Raw genomic sequence first — 22,061 nt, 5'->3', positions numbered from 1 at the left:
AAATTTATTCAGGTCAAGTCAAAAATACATTTTTTATAGATATTTTCTGTCTGTCTGCTACATGAAATAAACACAATGATCAGGATGAATTATTTACATAAATCACAAGGTCGTACACAGAGTAAGACAATATAAGAACAGAAACAAAGTTACTGTGTGTGTTCAGAGAGAGAGAGGAGGTGAGGTGTACTCTGTGGTCAACGTACAGCATCCGTTTACAAAAGGACCAGTGCTTGAAGCAAACAATCATGTTGTCATGGCAAAGACGAGTCTCACAAATAAAAACCTGCTGGAAACCAACCCACACGAGACAGTAGCATACAGTTACAACACACTCAGAGAGTTCTAATGGATTGAAACCTTGTTGTTTATCAGCCGGGTGGATGTATTCAAAATTTGTTTGTATGGGATTTAACATTATTTCAACATTAGTCCAAGAAAATTGTAATGAACAGCCAAACAAACCCTCAGTGTTGGTGGTAAATCATCTGTTGAAGTTGAGTGATCATTAAGAGGTAATCATGTCATCATGTCCAATAAAAGATGGAATCAGATGGCAGTAAGATATGTAAACAATATGTCAACAGAAGGGCACAGTAAATGCAAGTTTTTACCCATTTGTAGTTCACATCTCATCGTTGTCTAATTAGGTAGAAACTTCAGAGAGCAAAGATCAAATTGGTGAAAAGATTCAATCTTCTGTCCATATTTACATCCTGCCAAAAATAATTTAATTTAAGTTCCAAAAAGTTTTAAAAACCCAGAGAATGAGTAGATGGTAAAATACTGCATGCTGGAAACAAGAGCAGTAACAGCTCCAAGTGTGGTCGAGCAAATTCTTATTTACAGTGAAGGCCAGACATACATGACTGGATCGTACGAGTGTGTCCTCATGAGTTCTTCTTTCTGTGTGTTCCTGTGGATGTCCGTCCTCACTGCGTCCTCGGCTCACTGCGGCAGGGCTTTCAGGATGGCGTTCACTTCCTCGGCTACTGCTGTCAGCGCAAACTCAAACTGGTCCTGATGAGGACGGGAGGTGGTTAAAAGAAATAGGGAGACAATTGGATTATGATGGATGTTCACCTTAAAAGTGCTCAAATAGTGCGAACACACACAGTGATTTATGGTACCTTGGTGCGGACCAAGCCGCGTCTCTGGTCTCTGATGTGCTCCAGGGAGGCTGCGATGTCGATCTCCTTCACTCCTAACAACAACGGAAACAGTAAAAGCATCACTACCACAATTTTTGACGTATACTGCCACTGAGTATTAGAGCCTTCTCTCTAAGCCTTCTATAAAAAGGTAAAATAGGATTACAAAGTTATCCTGACAACTACGAAAGCATGTATTGTGGTATTCTGCTGATATTAGCTTGACACACTAAAATAAACCTTCAGTGTGAAGATTATAGATTTTGTTATGCATGTTGACATTTCTAGAAATAAACTAAACCCCCATAAATGATACATGTATTTACCCATACCTTAGTGTGGAATAATAAGTCAAATATCACATAAGCAGGTTTATTGAACTACATTGTGACTATTGCTCCGTCCGCTGTACACAATAGGTAACACATCAGTGTACACAATGAACAAACCTTGACATAATTCCATCCTCACCTCAAATGTTGACCTTGTTGTTCATGTCAACATGTTTAGGTACGGAATTATAACCTATGTATGCATGTGTGTATGTGTGAGCGACTCACCCTTGGCCATGCGGTTCAGCACCATGTCAATGAGGATGTAGGCACCGGTCCGGCTAGTGCCATCGCTGTGAGAGTGACACACACACAAAAAGGAAAACTGTCAATGTAATGTACAATAATTCTCCAAAGTGTTTTTACCTTAATCTGCTTTCCAAACATATATTCACACTGGTCATATTGTATGATTCTGACAATTTTCATGTCTCACAGAAATCATCAATAGTTTTGTTTTTTAGTTTTTTACCCGCAGTGAACGATGATTGGGCAGGAGCGACCTCTGTAGCATTTATTCACCTTCCTGAAAAGCAAGGATCAAGGGACAGCAGAGAAAGAAAGGAGAACAAAGAACAGAAAAAAAAAGGCCTTATTATAAATTATTTTTTATAAACTTTGCTATCGCAACTAACGGTAACACTTAATTTTACAGTTCGGCAAATTTCATGGTAATTAGGTGATAATTAGCAAGTAACCTATTTGAAATTTCTTTGGAATGAAAAATTACCTGAATGAAATGAAAATTACCCCAATATTTACCTCGAGATTTATCAAAAATTACTTTGTTTGGTTGTCTTGACTCTGAACTTTTATTATTATTATTTTATATCTATTATAAACATTATTTAATAATTATATTCTGCTATTTACCAATAAGCAGTAATACATTGCTAGTAATTAATTTAATACATTTCCAGGAAAAAAATACAAAGTTAATTGATATGCTTTATTTCGTAATTCCAAAGAAATTTCCGATAGGTCACTTGCTAATTATCACCTAATTACCATGAAATTTGCGGATCTGTAAAATGAAGTGTTACCCAACTAACCTCGCTCACATATTCAATGAATTCACATAAATTACTCCAGTCAGTAAACTCATCAAGACATTAATAAATGCATACAACACAACTATTAATGTCACTATTGTAGGTACTTGTGGGTTGTGGTTCAATTGAAGGCAATGACAGGAAAGCAGAATGTGACCAAGTAGGAAGAATAAAGAAAATGAGGTAAAGGACGTCAGGACAGGAATAAAACAGAAACTGCATGAGGTGACGTGGTAAAACAGGAAAGAATATGTGGAGAGAGGAAGCCACAGATTCACTGTCCCTCTTGCAGTAGCCAGTCACACCTGCCAATGCTCATTTTTGTGACTATGCAACTGGAGCCAGAGTACTAGCTGCAAACCACAAAAATGACACTGGGAGATGTTAAAATACAAACCTATCAACCTGCACACTGGGAGAGAGGGAGAGAGAGACAGAGCTGATGGATGATGTATGAAATGTAGAAGACACCATGACAGAGAAGACTGGAAACAGAGAAAAAAACATATATGTGATGAAGGCGATCAGGAAGATTTAAACCCACTGATGTGAGTCACCACAACATGACACACACATTGAATCCTGACCACCTACGTATTGAGAATTACTGAATCTTGTGGCACCTGTTGAAAATCAAGGGTACATGTGGGGGATAATTGTGTAGTTTCGTACCTGCGGAAGTCGAGCAGCGGTCGTGTGGAGGTGGGGATGCCGTCAGCTGGCCAACTCAGCAGGTGGAACTGCGTCAGAGTTCTGGTCTCCTGCGTCTGGACGTTCTTCAGGTAGAAGCTGCGCACCAGGAAGTCCTTACACCAGATGTGCTCCGACACCAGATTCACCTGATAAACACAAAGAGACAGATGGGGGGGAAGAAAGAGAGGGAGGGATGACAGACACATAAGAGATAAGGACAAGAAATGTCACTTGATGGATGCAACATTTCAACCTGCTAGGTCTTTGTCAGGCAAACATCCACGTGAACCTAAATCAAGCTGTGTAGTGTGTGTATGTAGACAAACATTGACAGCTCCACTCACAATAAGGAGATCACAAGATACAAAATAACACCCATGATCCCAAAATGATTTACTATGCACATATAAAACACAACTAAAAAGGGATTGTACAGCAGCATATTTTTCTCGTTTTTATTTCGGAAAAAACGAGAGAGAGGCCTTAATGTTGTGATTACAGATGTGAGGCTTCTACTGTAAAACCAAATTTCCCCTCGAGGGACAATAAAGATGAACTGAACTTAATCTTAAACATATAACCCTGCCCCGCTTTTGTACATAATGTGTTTTGAACAAAACCATTATGACGACAGGTCTAATGCAGGGAAGCTATACCTATTAATCTGTTCCCAGAAGAACATTATAAAAAAGACACTGTGCTAATAAATGTGAAATTAAAGGTTGTGAGTTACGACAGGAAATGAACCTCGTAGATGTGGTAGAGTGATGAGCCCTCATCGGGCCAGTAGCGCTCGCACTGTTTCTCTCCATCTTCCACCAGAGCTGTCATCATCACTATCACCGTGCAGCCGTTCTCCCACACCATCTGTCGGTCGGAGAAAACACACGCCGATGTATATACACACACATCTGACTGTCACATTAAAATAAATCTGTGAGTAACGAGGCAGATTTCCTGCAGATGGGCTGAATGGTCCAATGGCCAACGTTATTTTAATTTGTCACTGAACAGCAAGTGAATCTTGTACATTGGGAGTAAGACAGAAAAAAGAACAGAGGGAAGATTGTACTGACCTGCCAGAAGTCAGCGACGGTGTGAGCCATTGGTCCCTGTGTAGCGATATAAGCTGGCAGGCGAGGGTCATGATCAAACTACGGGTTCAAAAGGAGAAGAAAGAGAGCAGATTAGGTTTTTCCTGCAAAGGATTCTCAAACAGATTTGAGTTACAGCATGGGAGCAACATAACCTTATACAGTGACATACAGTTGATGTATGATATCACATACATCAACTGTATGTGATATAGAAGCTTCAAGATCTTTTCTTTGGGCTCTTGGGCATGGATTGAATTTTACAGATTAGACTTGAATTTCTGAACTCATCTACAATGAAAATTCACAATAGGCACAATTCTGCAAATGTATTTGGCGACCCTAATAATATCTCCTGCGACCCACCTGTGGGTCCCAACCCTTTCTTTGGTAATGGTAATTATGAATATCATCATATACTGTAAATGTTTTAGATTGTTCTTACAATGATGCTGGCGTTGATGTAGTCTTGTTTATTGGAGTTTACTTCAGTCTTCAGCTTAACCCGAGTGTGATCGTCTGTAAAAAAGAAAACAGGAACGATTCACTGAATGAATGAATGACTAAGCAGGGTGATCTATGATTGATATGTACATGACACCGCCGCAGAGAAAAGGCAGACATGATCACAGTGACACATAGATGAACTAACAGGGGAGAGATTCAGCGTGTCTGTTTTTATCCATGTTGGTCGGCAGTTGAGCCGCAGCTACTGAACTGGGATCAGCCTGGTAGGAGCACAAAGCCTCCCACTCCCTCTGGAGGCGGTCCTTATTACGTAGGTGATCCTCCATGTAAGCCTGATAGGAGAGAAGACACGCACATAAAGTGTAGGAGGTTAATATCTGATGAGTTTTACAGCAGCAGATTCCTTTGCTACACCAGGAAGTGATGAACTCTCACCAGTATCATGTGACCAGTAGAGATGTCCATGTTGGACTGGGCGGGCTCTTCGCTCCAGGACGGGGTGGAGCTGTGGGTGGAGGACGGGCTGTGCTGGGGGCCGTCGCTGAACTGGGAGGAAACGCTGCTGACGCGGGACGTGTCCGTGCCCCTTCGACCGCCGGCACCCGGGCCTATGGCGGACCCCACCATGCTGCTGCTCGCCCCGGCCACACAGTCCTGGCGACACAGGGAGGATTTGGATGCCATGTGCTGCCGACACAGCTCCTGAGTGGAAAGTAAAGAGAAGGGAGGGAGCGGTAGAAGGGTAAAAAAAAGGTAATTAATTTATAACAAGGCTGCAACTATGCATTGTTATCAATACTAATTAATTGAATAATCCGTTATTGTATAATTTAGTGTGCTTAATATGGAAAACAATGACAAATGCACTCAAATGTTGTCTTTTATGGAGCTGTAAGCACTAACTGTTTAGTATTGATGACTACTTTCGGATGATTGGATTAATCAACTGATTGTTTCAGCATTAATATGAGCATGTTATGCTTATTGCATGTCATTAACATTCTATGTATAATTTACCTATAGTCATTCTTCTGTCTGATCTAAGAGACATTTCTTCTCTGAATAACAATTGTAAATTCACAAATTTTTGAGCATACATAATGTGGTTTCTTACACTTATTCAATCCATTATGCCATCGAGACATTGACACCAAGGTAAAAACTAACTAAAGAACAAACAAAACTGCTAGGAAATTATATTCAATGGCCTTTCCTCCGTCCTGAATCTTCTTTTGCTGCTTACCTGGTAGTCAAAGTGTGTTTCCGCTCCTCCCTCTGGCCCCAGTCCAAGCTTGCCATTGGCCACTTGCTGAGCGTAGTGCCTGAGGCAAGCTACGGCCATGGCCAATACCAGCACGCCTCCTACGACTGCCATGGAAACAAGGGTGATGACTGTTCCACTGGAGCCCTGGGAAACCCTGGTCACCTGGGGGAGACCCCGTGCATCTGTCCTCTGGGAAAAAGACGACATAAAGAGCGGTGAGTATTAGATATTGGCAGGAGGGAAGGAACACAAAGAAAACATATCATCATGTCTCCATTTGTTGACATGCACATCTCGCCTTTTGAAAGAAGTCAACCCAAGCTGAGCTACCGCAGGGAATCTACTGCTGGAATTCAAAGGTCACTCATTTAATTTTAACAACACTTTTGTATCTAACTGTATGTGACAGCAAGGTGTGCTCAGTGAGAGGCTGATGTTGAGTTTTAAAGACAAGGGTCTGAGAATTCAAGATAAGATGAACCAGCAACCCGTTACAAAGACAGCAGAGGCTCCATGGAGATCAGCGAACCATGGTACGGTACACGCCACTCATCCACGCTGTGAAGTTTGAGATTGACACACAGTGTCATTCATCTTCTTTTCTTTCTATCAAGACAGTTTTCACGACGCTGCCCAATACACCCGAATTCAACGTCCCAGCCTTGCTGTTTTAAGTAAGAGGTGTAGGTGTCACTGTGAATCACCGCAATCCTGTTCACTGAAAACGTCACTCCAAAGAAAAAAAAGCACGAATAAAGAGAGAAAAAAATGAATTCCATAATCAAGAGCTGCAAGTAAACTGGATTTTTATCTTCTAAAAGGGAAGCAACTGAAGACTTGAACACAGAAAATGTGGAGAAACGTGTAAAACCTAAAACTGCCTCAACATCAACAACACTTAAATAGTACATTTAAAGCAAAATAAACTGTCATCAATGTGGAGAAAATTCCTCCAGCTTTAGTATCACTACTGTTTATAACTTTACAAACATCTTGCATCTTTTTTTTTGCTCACTCTTGATGTGTGTGGGTCAAATACCTAAATCAGTATATACAAATCATGCTTTCATTTGAACTGAATTAATAAAAGAAATAATGACATTATTATCTGCAGCCCTGAAGTCAATCGGTGTGTGTGTCTGTATGTGTTATCCTGATATTCAGTCTAAAAGGGCATTTCATTACCGATTCATTATACACAAAGTTCGAGGTGCAGGCGATGATTCAAAGGCCTGGAATCAGGCTGTTTGTGCGAACAGCGAATAATGAGGTTAATGACACCTGTGACTGTTGCCATAGCACCTGGGATCTGGGAGCCACAGTAGGGGTGTGGGGGTTGGGGAGATGGAGCACCATGGCAACAAGTGAGGTGATGGTTGTTATGAGGTGAAGATCTGATTTGTTCCGGCCACCACTTGCCCTCCAGGTGGCACACACTCACAGCCGGGTTTACGCACGCAGACTTTTACCACCCACACGCAATATTACAGCACGGTGAGTGTAGTGGTGGATGGGAAACAAGCTCTATAACTGAGATGGATGCAGTGCGTCACAGTACAGTATACAGTGGTTGTGCTCATAAAGTCATTTTTCTTACAAAACGTTTTTTTCACCAACACCTTCTTTTGATGGTATTTGATGATATTCCGATACCAAATATATCATCTACGTTTGAAAACACAATATATCTGAATCAGTCCTTCATCCTGTGCGTCATATGTTAGGTGATTTGTACTGCAGGTCTTGCTCAACACTAACACACCTAACTGTGTATCTGAACCATTTCATAGTACCAGTAATATGGCCTGATACAAATCACTTGACATCACTGAGCTAAGATACAGAATCAAGTCACTCTGTAACTTCAAAAGCCAGGCACTAATAAAGTAAGGTAGTAGATCCATACAAGAAATACAGTAACGAGCTGGTGGTCTGTCGGGAGTCTAATTTGACACTTAAATCTATCAAGCTAGGGTTCATAAATGAATATATTAAAGTGAAATGGTAAGGAATACAGAGGAGTGATTAAATCTATGTTGCCTTGACAACTGCTCCATATGTTACTGACTGAGTAGGGCTTACAAAGGAAATTCTCCTCAGAGACTAAGTGAGTTTTTGTGTACAGTACTGTATGTGTGCATCAAGTACCTCTCCCACACCGGTCTGTACAATCTTCAGGCCTGTCTCAGACTCCAGGAAGTTCTTCTCAGATACTGTTGAGGTGAAAAAAACAACAAACATTTTTGAGAAAAAAGGCGGAATGGTATTTGAGGAAAAAACTGTGAGAGCGACAGTACAATGCACCCACATATTTTTCACTTCATGTTTGTGTGTATGTGTGAGTAGGTAGGTATTAGTGTGTCTGTGTCTGTGTTTTTGAGCCTCACCAGCTTTAGCAGCCACCTCTGCAGCCGTCATGTTGTGTTCATTCTGGCGGATGCGGAACGTCAGCGCGGGGCCCACCACACTGGCAACACAAAACCACAGGGACACATATGTTGGATGCTTCAAAACTGTAAAAAAATAGTCTCATTGTTTGGAGTAAAAATCGAAAAAAATGACAACTGACGGTGATGTTACCTGATGTTGATGAAGCTGCTGGTTGTCAGGTGTATCTTATCAGCCAGTAGCTCCAACAGCTTCACTCCATCATACAAACTCAGATGACTACGAATGAAAAACATCATTATCCTCCTTGTAAACATCTTGTTTAATAAATGTCCTATTTGTTGCTCTTTACTGGAAATTAATATGACATTGAGTGATTTCAGCTATTGCCACATAATGGTATGGCATTCATTCTACAAGTAGGTCTTTCCTGATAATAACAAAAGAGCTGAAAGCTGAATTTGATCGAGTGCTGACCTCTGGTTGGTGACAATGTACCCATACTCCTCCTTGGCTCCAGTACCCTCAACCAGTGGTACTGGTGGCCCCTGCTCCTTCAAGCCTTGTCCAGCTGCGGCGGCGGGAGCAGCCTGTGGAGGACGGGAGGCAGATGGGGGGTGGACAGCGCTCTTGGCTAGAAGTGTAGCTGGGACCGAGGCGGAGGAGGGAGCCGGAGGGGCATTAAGGGGACCGGGAACAGGGGCAGGCTTCTCCGGCTTATGGGACACACTGTCTGCTTTTAACAGCTGCATCTACGGGGGAATGATAGAAGACCCGTCAGTGATAGAAAAGTGCATGATTGCTTCTTGTGAACACTGCTGACAATGGATGCTGACATACCTCCTTAAGGGTGATGAGGTCTTTCTCAATAGGATCTGTGTTAAGACAGAAAAACTTGTGTTTTTACACAAATATTTTCAATTTCAGCGTAATATGTTTTCAGTGTCAGCTATCAAGGTGTACTGTTTATTTACTTGGAATTTTTACATGATTTTTTTTCCAAATTCATCTCCACCATCTTAAAAAAGCAACAATTGCTTCACTAAAATCCTAATGTATAATAGTAATTTTAACTATATTTTAATTTCTAATCTTTCAAATACATTGGAGCTTTTATAATCCTACTGTTATGTGTAAAAGAAGGGACAGGGGACTCAGTATTTCTATAAGTTGTCGATTTGAAATGACTGAAAGACTACCTGTTTTTTCTTGGGCCTGCATCAGCTGCAGAATGAGGGCTAGCTTGTAGAGCTGCTCTTGACTGAGCTCTCTGGGGTCGACTCCGTACCTCTTCAAGACTCCTGACATCCTCTGGAGAAGGCCATCTAGCACAGGATGGCAAAGTTAGGATTAGCTTTGCACTGTCCAATTTAGAAATTGCATGGATGTTCTGTAGGCTAATGCACACTGTGTACGCCGATGATATGATGTAATACATCATGTAAATTAAATTTGAGTAAAATCAAGTTCTATTTCCTCACCATTGTTTCCAGACAATGCACTGATGTCCTGAGTAACTTTTTTATTCTGCTGTGTTTGTTGTCTGCCAGCAGTACTAAGTCTCTCCTCTATGGTGTAGTCCTCCACGTAGTCCACTGGTATCTCCAGTTCCAAGTCCTCATAATAAGGCAGACCTGCTCACAACCATTACAGGTTATGATGGTAAAGAGAATTGTTGTAATGTGTTTCTAACTGTTTTAAGAAACAGCTTATAAAAACCTTTTTTGACAGTATGTTGTTGTGTTTTTTATTTTGGAAAATAGAAAGTGGTTCACCTGCAGGAGCCATGGAAGCGGCCCCTCGGTGGCGATAAGAGGTCTGCGCAGACGCCAGGTAGACAGACAAGGCTTCCTGTAGCAGCTGCCTGTCACGTTCGCGCTCTCTTTGATTGGCCTGGGACCTCGAAGAGGGTCGGGCATAACCGGCTCCTGCTCCAATAAGTGATCTCTCTACTTCATCTTGATATCTATGCTGGAATCAGGAGAGGTATTACACTGGATTAGTACTGTGTGTAATGATTCTTAATTTTTCATAAACATATTTACCACTATTGTAATGTTCTAAGATGATATACAATATGTTATACTAATATTAGCCTATATGAGTTGGGATTTCATGTGTGAACTGCTGTCTATTGCAACTACACTTATTTCTGGGACTAGTTTTGTAGTTTGACACACACACGGCTGCTTTTGGACGCTAATGATGTGTTCGTTCAGTATGTGTACCTGGTGGTATGTGTATGGGTCCATGGAGGCTGTCTGCATGCGTAGCGGAGACTGAGGAGGCTCGACAATCATATAGTCCACATAGTTGCCTCCTGGAGGTGCGGACCCTGACTTAGAACTATGGTGGTGGGGGATGTTCTGTTTGGACCTGGCAACCCAGAGAGAAACAAAGAGTGGATTAGGTTGGATACACAGGGGTTGAAAGGAGGGGGGGATAAAGGGAATAAATCCAGAGGGAAATAAATGGTGACTCAGGGTGAAATGAATGGATGGCTCTTACTCCGTCCTTTGACTCGTTGTATTGTGTAAAATGTACATTCCTCCACTGAATATCACTGTAACTAGAGAGTACTTACTGAGACGAATGAGAAGAGGAGGACGAGGAGTTTGGCTTAGAGTGGTGGGTGGTATGAGGAACTCTCTTCAGCTCCTTTGATAAAATATACTGGGTGATGTCGTCTTGCCAGGACAGACCTGCACACACACACAAGACACACACGAGAAAGAGAAAGACTCTCTGAAATCAATACTGTTTCCTATGGGAGTTGTGTTGAAGAGCTTGTATAATGAGTGGATTCCTGCCTGTACATTGTATTTTTACTGTACTACTTTGAGTTTAGTACTAGAATGTAAACTGGCTAAACGAAGGTGGTGAATATTGCAAAGATTTTACCTGCTAAACGTCAGCATGTCATTTTGAGCATAGGTACTAGGTACAATTCATATAACAAGTTAAAAATGACCCTTAAAGAGACACAAAATCACACACCACTAATGTCCCTCAACCTTTCAGTTTTTTTCAGTTAACCTACTTAGAAGCACTTCTTTGACAGTTTTAGTTTTGTCAAGGAAGGCTAGTGATGATTTGATCATCTCACCTTGTTGCATGAGCTGTTTGAGGACCTCCTGCATCCTCTTCAGAACAGGAACTGACACCTGGTACTGGACCAGGTCCTGCTTAGAGCTGCGACACTGACCAAACAGCCCATCTGGAATGAACACACAGCCATGGTTAATGTTATTAGTAACACCTATGTGCTTTTCCTACTGTGACAGATCAAAACTCCTGCTGTGAAAAAAAGGCCTGTAGAAAATACAGTAATAACAAGGCACTACAGTAATAGAAATGTTTTCTTTTCTTACAATTTTAGCTAAAACTGTACACATTTTCCCACAAATATGTCAGTGAAGCTGCCCTCGAGTTACAGTACTTTGTAATGAGACCCGTAATTCTTATGTAGCCCACACAGTGAGTCATAGCATTGAAGTGCAGCCCACACACTTACGCTGCCTGTCACCGCTTTTGACGAGGTTCTGCCACTGTCAGCGTGTGTGCTTTAGAAAATGTCCTTTGAAACAGTTGCTAGCCTGCAGGCAGCTTCATGGCAACAGAAATAATGATAGCATTTGCTCCGTATTCTTTTCTGTGAATTGTTCTCATTATCATAAATTAATCCATATTTTAAACATCGGCAGCACACGAAGAAATGTACATTACGTCAACCTTAGCCCACGTTATTTCATGCATCCGCTCTAACTGACGCATCATTCTGATGATTTAGATGGTTCATCCCTTCTAAATCACACAAATGATTATAATTTTTGGATATAAGCCACAATGAAAAGTGGCTGGAAGTAGGGGATCAAGTGGTTCATAATGGATAACTCCTGACCTACTCAGTGACCAGCTTCAGCATCAGGTAAACAACATTCATGAGGAGAGAAGTCATCCACCACAAGTGAATTAGATACTGAGAATCTAAAATGTACTTTATGTAGAGCTCTCATTATTGATATCGCGTCAAGGCTGTCTTCTGAAAGTGAGTAAAAATGAAGATATATCTGAAGAAAAAGAGTCAGACTGCAATATGATGGGAATGAAGACAGAGTGGAGCAGACTACGTATTATCTGGCGCACTGATGAGTCACCACAGTCTTTCACTACACTGGCTAAACCTCACACAACCCAACCTGCCACAGTGAAACAGTAACAGATTAGTGAGGATTAATGTCTTCATATAGCCACAAAATGTTATAGGAAACAATATTTTTTGTCACTCAATGTATTGAAGAGTAAGTATATTGACGTTTTTATGGGTATCAAGTGGGCTACTGAAAAGTGAAGCCAATGTGGAAGTGCCTTGAATTTGCATTCTTTCGACTTTGGTTGCAAAAAGAAGTCTGATTGTATAGAAGTCTATGAGAAAATGATCCTACTTCTCACTTGATTTATTACCTCAGTAAACATTGTAAACATGAGTTTATGGTCTCAATCTCTAGTTTCAAGTCTACAGCATTTTTATTTAGTAAATCATGGTGCCATTTAGAGTCAAATAGACCATAAAGCAGGGTATGCTTTAGGGTGTGGCTATGTGATTGACAGGTCGCTACCACGGCGTTGTCCGGTCTGGGACTCGTCTTACAACTTGAACCCTTTCACAGTGTGTTTCAGTTCATGCAAGTTAACTTTAACCTTTTCGGTCACGTAAAAATGTCTTATTCAGCATTTGATTGTACTTATCTCCACCCTCTTGTGTCACCTCTGGTTGCAAAAATACAACATGGCGATGGCCAAATACCAAGATGAGGCTTCAAAACGGCAGTCCACAAACCAATGGGTGATGTCACGGTGACTTCATCCACTTCTTATATACAGTCTATGGTGGGTATACAACCATTAGCCTTGTGTTGGTGTTATGATACAACCAAGTTGATCCTTAGTCTGACAAGAGATAGGCCTCCAGAATATTGATACAGATACAAACTTGTGCATCTTTCCCCTACTATTTTCCATCCCAGTCAGTGAAACCCATAATCAAATTAACAAATTGACTCAGATATTGTATCCTGGCTATGAATTGCACCAGCGGGGGCAGAAATACAGTAGCTCTTATCCCTGGTGGTGAATTGAGTGATGACAGAGAGAAGAGGAACATGAGGAGGAGGAATGGAAGATGAATGGAGTGAAGACAGCAAACTGCACGGCTTGATTGGATTGGGACTATTTCTGGAGCTTGGGTTATTTCTGTAGATATCACTTTTGTGCAGGGAACATGGTGTAGTATCCATCGTGGGACAGGGGATATCTGTTACATGTGAAAGAAATGCAATATTTGGCTCAACTTACATGATTAAAAAAATGCTCCAAATAATTATCATCAAAATGAATTGTGATGACAAGCATTGGTGCTACATTATACAGGCGGTGAAGGTTGTGTGAGTAAGTGTGTGTGTTAACAGTAAAGTCGTGCCAACCATAGACTGTATATTAAAAGAATCAACGTAGTCACCGTGACGTCATCCGTTGGTTTGTGGACTATGGTTTTGAAGCCTTAAGTTCAGCATTTGGGACCATAATTTACTAAATGAACATCATTCTGTATTGAAGAAGACTTGAAACTAGCGATTGAGACCATAAACTCATGTTTACAATGTTTACTGAGTTAATAAATCAAGTGAGAAGTAGGCTCATTTTCTCATAGACTTATTTTTTTGCAACCAGAGGAGTCGCCCCCTGCTGGTCATTACAAAGAATGCAAGTTCAATCAACTTCCGCATTGGTTACACTTTTCAGACCTTGAGGTTGCCCACTGATGCCAACCAAACTACGTACATAAACAAATGGTATACTAGATGGTTTATTAATGATCTTCATATCTTTCCATTGCTGCCTAAAATTTGCATGTGTTGCTACGGCCAATTACAACAGACCCACCAAACCTTCCCTAGTGGGCTTCCCGGACACCTGTTGTACATCAACCTGGTATCCACCGAGTCAGCACCTCAAGGAGCAGCTGGTTGACAATGTCAGGGTGCTATACACCTGTGAAAATGTATGACCTTATTCTGTTTAACACAGGCTTCACACTCCAACTCTACAGGCGTATGGAGGAGATGCCTACAGCAACATCATAAACGTGACCCTACAAGGCACCACAAACAGCCAACACCTTCACCTCTGACTGTCTTTGAGAGGGCTGAAAAAAGGGAAAGATTCCAGTGTACAATACTTTACACTCCACTACCTCTACCAAATGTATGTGTAACAGCAATAACCTGAAACACACATTCAGCCATGTCTATAAGGTGCCACACATCCCGTCACAGACACAAATATTTAACTACTCAGAGCTCCTCAAAGATGATATATAGCACACCAAGACACACAGCACACAATCCATCTTCCCTATCACGAGTGGCAGCCAGCAGGCCAGCGGAAAGAAAAGGACTTGAACTACAAGAAACCTTAGACATTTAGACAAATTATTCCTCAAAGGCCGATTGTGGATGCATCACTGCCTCGACAAAACCTCAGAGGACGCCGGCATCTCTGTCATTAGTGTCGGGTGGAAACATTACTTCTAAGCTAAGCTAGAAGGAGTACTCCTTTGTCTCTGGCAGAGGCTGCTGGAGCTGTCCTGTGTGTACCCGATCAGTCTCTACATCACTCAACACTGAGAGACCAAATTGACATCGATACTCCCATTCAACTCCTGGTGCGTCAGCAAACAGGCCTGCATCAAAAGAAAATGTAGGAGTAATGAAGCAGGCGGAGTAATACCTGTAATATAATTACTGCTCAATTTGCATCTGAAATGATAAACGGAAAGAAACATCAACAATAACTGCCTTATGTTTTCAATATGCATGTCTGCTGCATGATCTGTGAGAGGATCGGGGAAATAGAGCAGCAAACATTTGAGCTATTGCGAAAATATCTTGTTGTTTTAGATAATTTAGCAAACATGTTACCAGTATTAGAATATGTTATAACATCTTTGGTGCCTCGGATAATACTTGCTTCAAGGAGACGATGCTGAACACAGACAGAAGGTATAAATCATTAGGATGAGATCACGTTGCTTCAGTTAATGAAGACCCAAAAGAGTCTGAATGTTTTATATTGTTTGTACTGTTGCTCATGGTTGTCTCCAGTCAAACTCCTCTTCATCTAAACTCTAACACAGTAGCTGCGTATTCTTTAGTCACAGGGAGACCTTTGTGTATCTATGGAGACTGTGCTGGTTAGTTACGCTGTCTGTGGACTTTGATATTTTCCTCCCACGAGCTAAAAAAATAGGTCAATCAGTATTTGTTGGTGTCTAACAAACAGATTGTTAGGAAGAGACAGAGTCAGAGACAAAGGGCTCATCTCAACCAGACTAAAAACCATTGAGTGGCCGTTATTTCTCTCTCAGACCGATAGATGTGCATAAACCACAGCCCTGCGTCTGCTCCCGAGCTGCACGTATATACGCTGATCCATTTTGTATTCCACTCAATGTCTGTTCGTGTGCGTAAGTGCAATTTCCACAGTCCAAGTGCGTAAGTGTGCGTCAGTGACTCATTGCTGTATTGCCACAACAACTGTGGGGGTGTCGACCTCACGATGATGTCAGTGTTGCCATGGAGACAGTGGAGCGGGGGAGGGGCCTAGATAAGGATGAGGAAAAGAGGAGAGGGGCAGGTGACGGTGAGAGCTATAGACACATGGGGCTGAGAGAGGAAAAATCCTTGACATGTGTTTCAAACAGAGGCTTTGTGTTGGCACTCATCCAGTGTGTGTCTGTTTGTGTGTGTGTGTGTTCAGCTGCAGGGTTAATAATTAAATATGCTGTAGAGGTAGAAAGGATTAAGAAAGTAGACTGTTTTAAAAGTTTATCGTTCAGGTTCAAAAGAGAGATGTGTGTGTGTGTGTGTGTGTGTGTGTGTGCGTGTCGTACTCACCATCTGAGCAGAATTGATCCCTTGCGCACAGTTTTCTCTCAAACAGGCAACCTGAGGTAGAAAGACAAAAAAAAGGGCTAACAACGTACTTAAGAGTAAAAATCTTTCACATCAATTTCCATGGTAACGACTGCTTTAATTCACATTTAGAGGGTTGAGATGAGAACACAACAAAGTGAGCTTAACCCTGGCTTACTCATTATAATCAGCTTCAGATGTACTGCACACGGCGGTTACTAAAACACACGCACCCTGTCTTTCAAATTGAAATGCTACCATTGTCAAAGCCAACCTACGCTGCACTTATCATTTATAAGACTTTTATATAATTGCTCATGGCATTTTAAAAGCCCCCTCAATCCTCAAGTGGTGTCATTCATTAGCATAAAACCTGCAACTTACTAAAAACCTTATCTTTTTTTTCACTTCACAGTTTTGCACTCCTGCATAGACATCATCAAAATGTATTACAGGTTGAATAGTGTTTCTACATAATTCGTTGATACATTTTGTGAATGTGAAATTGGTTAGAGGGACAAGATTATTTTGGGGCTACAGTTATGCTGATTTGTTAAGTGGTTTGTAAATGAACAGTGTCGTCAGTAGTATCTTTGGTAATCCCTTTGCATTTCATTTTTAGCTGTTCCACTGCTTCTTATTTTAGGGTGGTGAGTAAGACCTTGGACGGTACGGCAGTGTGGGAAGGAGCAGGTGGCTGACGGTAGATAGGAACACAGCAGAATATGCCTGGATAAATCTGTTTGTCTGTCTGTCACATTACAGCTCATGTCTGTTTTTGAGCCTACTTTCTAGAGGAAATTGACTTGTTGACTCTGTTTGTATGTAACGCAGAAATAAATGGAATGATATCTGAGTGTACAGTATGTGAGGAAACGAGAGATGTATCCCAAATGAAATGGAAAATATGGCATAGGTGAGTAGCTGGTTGGCAGATTGAATGTTTACCTGAACACAAACATGGGTAGAGAAGTTTCAGACCTGTTTCTTCAACCTTTAAATGAAGTGACGCAGAACCTGAACAGCGGATTCAGTGACTCACCTCTACTTTCTTTGAAGAATAACCACACACACACACACAGTGCACACACAGTGCAAGAGAGTATCTTGTATTTCTATGATGCCTTCTCACATTTTCAACTTTGAAACCTGATCCTATATTTTAATGACTAATGGGTGCAAGTAATCGGTTTTCTGTGGAATTATTTGGACCAAATCTTACCCTCAATCTTACACACAAATTTGATGACTTCTTAAAAACAACAGTAGAGTGTCTACGTGCCGTTTTGCAAAACAACATGCCCATTATCTCAGAGACCTGGGCTGAAATAATGACGCATCTGAGTAATTATAGCACAAAGGGGCTTACAGAGGGACTGACACACACACATCACCACAATGTTGACAAGACATCTGGTAGTGTTGGACCAATAAAGCAACATGGAGCCAAAACAAAGACACAAATGGCAAAAAAATACTTCCACTGTTTATTCATTATAGGGTTCAAAACTTTCCATTTTGGGATCTTGTTTTAATTTCCTGTACACTCTGTTCACATTACAAGCATCCCCCAAGGTAGCAACAGCAACAACAATAGTTGAGTAATTATATTCCTTTAATAGAAAAAAAATGTGCACCCTATCATAGTAAAAGAGCACCAAGGTTCCAATGAATCTCATAAGTTTTGGTGAGCAATTATAGGAGAAACCTGACCTATTATACAGTCTTTGCTATAGCAACAGGACATCCGCCCTTAAGGAAATGTCAGCTCTGACATAAACATCATACTGCGTGCGTGAGGACGGACAGAGGGACGTGATGGTTGGATGGCTAATCAGATGAACAGATGGATGGATGCGTGTGTGAAAGAACGGAGATGGAAGCAGAGAGGCGTTAATGGATGAATAGATAGAGGGAAGCAACAGTGGTTTCTCTCCATGGTGCTGAAATCTCAACCACTTGCAGAATGGCTTCCCACTGAGCTGTCCTTTGTTCATTGTTTTTCTGTACGATTTTTTTAAATGGCACAGAAAGACCAATATTTTACCAGCATTTTGTGTGACTTGTTTTTATAGTTGTTTTGATCAATTGTAAGTATATTACGGCTCCCTTGCTATCACAATGAGCTGCTTTAGATGTCTAAAATAAGCCATAATCAGTTATTTCTAAGCTGTTTAATGCATTGCATTTGGGTGATTGCACTTAAATGATAAAAGTGTAGTAATAAAGCATATGCTCAAAAATTCAAATGACTTTGGGAAATGATGGAGGTGGCAAACCTTCTGTTAGAACAAAACCACGCTCACTTGTTTCTGTCTGAAGAGAATAACATTTGGCTTTTTCTCAATCTCAGTCTGAATTACTCATTGAATTCACTTCACAAATCTACACCTACACATGTCAGACAGGCACATTTTTTTGTCTGCAAAAAAACCCCATAAAAACATATAACCTTTCTTTGGGAAAAGTAATATATATATATATATATATATATATATATAGGGTGTAACAGTTCACTTGTTGCATCAATTTATCAATAACAAATGATACCAGTTTAATGCATCAGTCTACGAAAAGAACAATAACTAAATCACTTTTCTTTAGCAATAATCAATAAGCTGAAAACTACTACTGCTGCCATTGTCAATAATATTAACACTGCTAAGTGAAATGTGAGGTCGGCACTGCTCAGGCATCAGTAAACACATTTTTAAAATGTAGTAAATAGATTCACTTAACTTGTTTTATTTATTTATATGTATTATTCAATATAGAATATGCAACCTATACAGTATATATCTGATTAAAAGCAGGCTTTTCTGTCTTCAGTGTATATGGCATAATATAAAATTTAGTGGCACATAACTTTTTGTCTCTTATTTTATAAACATAAAACATAATAATCCTTATTAATATTATTAATAATAATAATAATAATAATAATTTAATAATAATTAAACATAATTCTGCTGTCAAAAAATCATGTACTAATGTATGTTGGTCTGGGCTCTATTAATTTATCATAATCCTTTTTTCTATAGAAAGGACAACAAATGATAACATAATGTCAATAACAGCATGAGGAGTGTTGGTATAGCATGACATGTATCATGATTCTCTAAAATGGACCCAGAAAAAAAGAAAGAAATAAAACCCCTCACTAGACTCTAGAGGTTTTTCTCTTCTTCCCATCACCCTTTTGCATCCTCCATCTCTCCTCTGCCTCAGTTTAATCTCATTATCAGCCTCCAAATTTACCCACACAGCCTCTATCTCTCTCTCTCTCTCTGTGTCAAATCATTTACAGTTCAATTCATACTTTATTTTGGACACATAAATACAGATATCTAGAGGAATATTAGCCTACAGGAACAGGATAGTGATGCCACAGGAGGATGAAGTATCCTACAGCCGGATGAGATCATGAGCTACTTAGACACACCATGTACCTGAGGGAATATTACAGCAGTATGACAAGATAAGGACTGTTTCATCATCATCACCATCACCATCATCTTACCGTATTTATCTGAGATCCCTGGTTGGCACAGTGCGGTTAAAAGCAGCAGAGCTCGCCATGGCTTAAGGTGTTGCATGATCCTCTGAAGCCTCCGAGGAAGAGGAGGAGGAGGAGATGCAGAGATGCAAAGATGCTTTTGGTCCCTTTGCTTTTGGTTCCTCTTTTTTTTAAATCCCCATCATGTTCAGACGAGCAGACGACCAGTTCTGTGTCGACAACCTCACATTGCACCCAGAGAGTCCATGTGACAGAAAAATAGAAATGAATGGCTGAAAAACACTAATTTCACAGTGGAAAAGGCGGGGCGTGAGGATGAGGAGGGAGGAGGGAGGAGGAGGAGGATGTGTGTGCTGGAGCTGCGGAGATAACGTAGACCACCAGGGATCCACCTGCTGCTGCTACGTCATCACGGCTCACATGAGAAGGTGTATATTATTCCACCTATATATCACTATAACGTAATGCACTTACAGGGAATTCATTGTTATTATTATTATTATTATTATTATTATTATTATTATTAATATTATTATTATTATTTATTTATTTATTTATTTATTTATGTATTTATTAAACGCCTGATGGTGTTATAAAATGCATGGTGGCATTATTATTATTATTATTATTATTATTATTATTATTAATAATATTATCATTATTATTATTATTATTATTATTATTATTATTATTATTATTATTAATTAAACGCCTGGTGACGTTATTATTATTATTATTATTATTTGTTAAAAGCCTCGCATTTATTAGACGCCTGATAGCGTTATTAGCCTATTGCTATTTATTAAACGCCTGGTGGCATTATTATTATTGTTATTATTAATAATAATTAAATGTCTGGTGGTGTTATCATTATTATCTATTAAATGCCTGGTTGTGTTATTAAATGCCTGATGGCATTATTATTTACTAAATCCCTTTATAAAATGAGCTTGAACTGTTTCCACCCATAAGACTAATAGAAGCGATGATGGGAACAAGAGCTATCTCACAGGACCAGGCCTACACATGCAGAATAGTCTCCTCAGTTCACCTCAGCCCAGGTAAGACAACAGTGCATCAAGATCCAATATATGGAAACTAAACCACAACATATTGTCATTGTACATATTTGTCTCTCAATCTAGCACTTCAGGAATCTTCAAACTGAAGGCTCAGTTTATTATTATATATCTTCATTGATCCCTTCTTATTGGAACTGCACTGAATAAGGCAGAGAGCCACACAGCAGCTCATGTTGTCCAGTTGTCCTCTTGCTCCCTCTTGTGTCTGTCAAAACACAAACAGAATTCAAACTGAACTCCCATGCTGTAGCTAACTGTAAATATAACATACTCAGTAATTAATGAAAATATCTACTCACATGTTGAGGGTAAAGCCTATAGTTTGATAAAACCATATAGAGATTTAATATCATTACATTGCGTGAGACAAGTGGAATAAGCTACAATGTCCAAACTTTTCATGCCCGAAGCTATTCAAGGTTGCACAGGCCACAGGCCTTGTCTAGTTTAGCATATTGTAGGTGATCTATGTTCTGTTTATGCAATTTGATTTGAAGATATAGCCTATATATGCACATTTACATACAGTATGATCTTTTCTGCATGTTCAGCAATCTGCTCTACTTACAAACCCTCATTTTATTATTGAGCTGAGTTTGTTTTCCACTATGGATTTTAGGAGGATATAAATACCACTACTACTACTACTAGTGCTACTACTACTACTACTACTACCACTACTACTACCAATAAGAATACGAATAAGAATAAGAATAAGAATAAGAATAGCAAATTGTATTTACATGATAACAGTCTTTGTGAATAACTATAAATTAAATCCATGGGTAAGCTCATTAGGTGAAGAAGTCTATGCATGGCCACACGTTTACAGCACCACATTTTTGAGAATAATAGGACTAAAAAATACTACTAATTACTAATGATAGAAATTAGGAAACTGCTCCTGAACTTATAAAAGAATGAGAAATCCGCTGACAGCGCTGTGTCAGCTCTGGAGCTTCCCCAACAACACTGAAACCTTTTTAAATTTAAGCAAACTAACAGATGTACACAGAGTAGCCCAATGAAAGAGCAGATTGTTGGCTT

General features: G+C 40.1%; 1 protein-coding gene across 2 annotated transcripts; it reads right to left on the bottom strand.

Annotated features, from left to right (window-relative positions):
• Positions 1–13: 13 nt before the first annotated feature.
• Positions 14–20,161, bottom strand: ptprna (protein tyrosine phosphatase receptor type Na). 2 transcript variants are annotated; one of them, XM_074659593.1, is made up of 24 exons: positions 19,936–20,161; positions 16,398–16,448; positions 11,549–11,659; positions 11,027–11,144; positions 10,671–10,818; positions 10,218–10,413; positions 9,924–10,076; positions 9,642–9,767; positions 9,283–9,317; positions 8,920–9,194; positions 8,635–8,721; positions 8,442–8,521; positions 8,203–8,267; positions 6,034–6,243; positions 5,226–5,492; positions 4,975–5,122; positions 4,768–4,841; positions 4,305–4,382; positions 3,976–4,095; positions 3,208–3,374; positions 1,956–2,009; positions 1,712–1,776; positions 1,131–1,204; positions 14–1,020 (listed from the first exon to the last, which is right to left on the bottom strand). In XM_074659593.1, the coding sequence occupies exons 1-24, from the start codon at positions 20,009–20,011 to the stop codon at positions 949–951; spliced, it is 2,850 nt and encodes a 949-aa protein (XP_074515694.1). In that variant the 5' UTR covers positions 20,012–20,161; the 3' UTR covers positions 14–948. The 2 variants fall into 2 exon arrangements, with proteins under 2 accessions (XP_074515694.1, XP_074515695.1); XM_074659594.1 differs by having other exon boundaries at positions 5,226–5,489.
• Positions 20,162–22,061: the final 1,900 nt, after the last annotated feature.

This window comes from Sebastes fasciatus, chromosome 14 (assembly GCF_043250625.1).
Source record: "Sebastes fasciatus isolate fSebFas1 chromosome 14, fSebFas1.pri, whole genome shotgun sequence".
NCBI lineage: Eukaryota > Metazoa > Chordata > Actinopteri > Perciformes > Sebastidae > Sebastes > Sebastes fasciatus.
Note: the sequence above shows the minus strand (reverse complement) of the source record. Positions and strands in the feature narration are given on the sequence as shown.